At 66.2% G+C, this 3412-nt stretch overlaps 1 protein-coding gene across 1 annotated transcript; it reads right to left on the minus strand.

Moving 5' to 3' along the window:
• Positions 1-534: 534 nt before the first annotated feature.
• Positions 535-3325, minus strand: LOC103760798 (basement membrane-specific heparan sulfate proteoglycan core protein). The gene is made up of 10 exons (XM_029958488.1): positions 3107-3325; positions 2685-2823; positions 2331-2488; positions 1828-1966; positions 1597-1748; positions 1363-1501; positions 1123-1274; positions 884-1037; positions 655-806; positions 535-570 (listed from the first exon to the last, which is right to left on the minus strand). Exons 1-10 carry the CDS (start codon positions 3323-3325, stop codon positions 535-537), a joined length of 1440 nt encoding a protein of 479 aa, XP_029814348.1.
• Positions 3326-3412: the final 87 nt, after the last annotated feature.

The raw sequence follows: 3412 nt of genomic DNA on the forward strand, positions 1-3412 counted from the left end.
CAGTGGCCTCGCGGGAGACACTGCCCGTGTCGTGGCCCGGCCACACGTACTCCCCCGCGACGTCGCGCCACCGAGAGAACCTAGCTGCGACAGGCCGCAGCGGACCCCGACATCTGGGGACATCACAACACCAGTGTGGCCCATCAACCAGCCACCCACAGCCACTGTCCCCCACCCCACAGGTGTCCCCTCCTACCTGGTGCTTGGCCGGGAGGGACCCCCCGCGCTTGTACCAGGTGATGGTGGCCTGTCCCTCCCCGGCCACCACGCAGTCCAGGTCCAGGGTCTGCCCCTCAGTGACAGAGGACGCCGAGGACTCGATGCGGATGGGCGGCGTGATGGCAGAGGCTGAAGGGGAAGGGTTGGAGTGACTGTCCCCAGTGGTCCCCCACACGGGTGGGGATCCGTCCCCCAGAGGGTGGCACTCACAGTGGGATGGGTTGGCCCCGTCATCGATGGTGACGATGTGGGACGTCTCCTGGGTGACGCCCCCCGATGTCACCCGGCACACGTACTCGCCCGAGTCGGCCGCCGTCACCTGTGGGGGATGCGCAGGCGGCTGCCCGACACCTCGGAGGGGACAATTTGGAGACAAGTCAGCACTGCAGAGCAGGGGATGGGATAAACTCAAGGTGACCTCCCTCTGTGCCCTACCTGGTGGCCGGCGGGCAGAGACCCCCCGCGCTTGTACCACGTCACGGTGGTGGGGCCGGACCCGGCCACCACGCAGTTGAGGTCCAGGGTCTGTCCCTCGGCGATGGCCGAGGACAAGGACTCGATGTGGAGGGGTTGGGAGACACCAGAGGCTGGAGGGGACAGGGAAAGGGGACGTTTATCACCGAGGTGACAGCCGACTGTCCCCCAGCGCTGCCCTCTCACTCGCCACTCACGGCCGTAAGTAGGGTGCCAGCGCTGGCCTGGGCACGTGACAATGACAAGCACGCCTCCTTTTGAACGCTGCCCAGGGTCACCCGGCACACGTACTCCCCCGAATCGGCCACCGCCACCTGGGAGAGGCGTAGGCGGGTCCCCGACACCTGGGGAGGTGACACGTTGGGGACACATCAGTGCCTGTCGTGGGGCTGTGCCCTGTGGGGTGATGCCACCTCCCCTGTGTCCCACCTGGCTGTTGGGGGGCAGAGCCCCCCCGCGCCGGTACCAGGTGACATGGGGGTGACCCTGTCCTGCCACCATGCAGTTGAGGTCCAGGGTCTGTCCCTCAGTGACGGCAGCAGACGAAGTCTCGATCCTCACCGGCGGCGTGACACCGACGCCTGGGGGTGGCAGTGGGGTCAGTGGGGGCACCACAGTGTCCCCACAGTGTCCCCACTGTGTCCCCATGTCACCGCCCACCCCTGGTACCGTAAGAGGAGCCGGCGCCAGTCTGGATGGTGACGATGAGGGATGTCTCATGTGTGGCAGTGCCCGATGTCACCCGGCACACGTACTCCCCCGAGTCGGCCGCTGTCACCTGCGGGATGCGCAGGCGGGTGCCCGACACCTGTAGGGGGGTGACACAGGAGAGAATGGGGACACAAACCCCTCATCACCCCCAAAAATCCCTTTCCCACTCCAAAACGCTCCTCAGTCCCCTACCTGGTGCTTGGCTGGGAGGGACCCCCCACGTTTGTACCAGGTGACAGTGGCCTGTCCCTGCCCAGCCACGATGCAGTTGAGGTCCAGGGTCTGTCCCTCGGCCACGGAGGAGGACGAGGACTCGATGCGCACAGGGGGGGTGACACCAGCAGCTGGGGACAGAGATGGGACGGTCACCCCTGGCCCTGTGGCACTGTCCCCTGGCCCCTGTCACCTCCTGTCCCCACTCACGGTAGGCGCTGGCCCCGCTGGGCTGGATGGTCACCATGATGGAGATCTCCTTGGTGGTGGCCCCGCTGGTCACCCGGCACACGTACTCGCCCGAGTCGGCCGCCGTCACCTGCAGCAGCCGCAGCCGGGAGCCAGACACCTGTGGGGAGGGGACACGGGGGTCACTGGGGCCATTGGGGCTGGCACGGGGCCATCTAGGATTGCACAAGGCCACTCGAGTCTGCACGGGGACACTTGGGCTTCCCTGGGCCACCTGGGCTTATATGGGGTCATCTGGGCTTCCATGGGCCACCTGGACTTCCACAGGGTCATCTGGGCTTGTGTGGGATCACTTGGGCTTCCATGGGGTCACTTGGGCTTCCATAGTCATGGGGCCACCTGGGCTTGCCCAGGGCCAACTGACCTGGGGTCACCTGGGCTTGTGTGGGGCCACCTGAGTTTGCACAGAGCTGTGGGTCACCCCCATCCTCCCCCATTGGTGACATCCCCTCCGTGTCCCCTACCTGGTGCTTGGCTGGGAGGGTCCCCCCGCGCTTGTACCAGGTGACAGTGGCCTGGGCGGGGCTGGCGATGACACAGTTGAGGTCCAGGGTCTGTCCCTCGGTCACGGGGGATGACAGGGATGACGACTCGATGCGCAGGGGGGTCGTGCTGCCCGGGGCTGGGGACCGAGAAGGGTTAGAGATCACATCCACCACCACATGTGACCCTCTAAGGGACACTGGGAGCCTGGGAATCCGGGATGGGCACGCATAGGAACGCCTTCTCCAGGGAGCGATTCATCCCAGATCCCAGGACACCGCGGGGCAGTGACACCCACCCACGGGTAACCTCCCCTGTCCCCTGTCCCCACTCACGGTAGGCACTGGCCCCGCTGGGCTGGATGGTCACCATGATGGAGGTCTCCCTGGTGGTGGCCCCGCTGGTCACCCGGCACACGTACTCGCCCGAGTCGGCCGCCGTCACCTGCAGCAGCCTCAGCCGGGAGCCAGACACCTGTGGAGGGGAACTCGGTCAACCGGGCACCTGGCTCCCCACGGGGGCTGGGCTTGTATGGCCATTCGGCTCCACGGCCAGTGGTTAAATGGCCCCAGACTCACCAGGACACTCAGACTGAATGGGTCCCTACCTGCAACGGCTACTTGACTCGCGTGGTTCATGCACACAACCTTATGGCCACCAGGCTTTGCAAGGGGGCCACTTTGACTTGCCAGGCCACCCGACTGCACAGCGTGGGTCAACCTTATCACCCGCTTGACATCCCCTCCGTGTCCCCTACCTGGTGCTTGGCCGGGAGGGTCCCCCCGCGCTTGTACCAGGTGACAGTGGCCTGGGCAGGGCCACTGGCGATGACACAGTTGAGGTCCAGGGTCTGTCCCTCGACCACGGCGGAGGACGGGGAGTCGATGTGCAGGGGGGTGGTGTTGCCTGGGGCTGGGGACCAAGACAGGAGGGTGACACTGGTGACACCAGTGACCACGGGGGGCACGTGAGCCATGGCTCGGTGCTGAGGCACACGGGGCTCCCTGCTGGCACTGCCCTGTTGTCCCCACTCACGGTAGGCGCCGGCCCCGCTGGGCTGGAT

This window comes from Manacus vitellinus, unplaced genomic scaffold (assembly GCF_001715985.3).
Source record: "Manacus vitellinus isolate BGI_N305 unplaced genomic scaffold, ASM171598v3 ctg7180002433591_pilon, whole genome shotgun sequence".
NCBI lineage: Eukaryota > Metazoa > Chordata > Aves > Passeriformes > Pipridae > Manacus > Manacus vitellinus.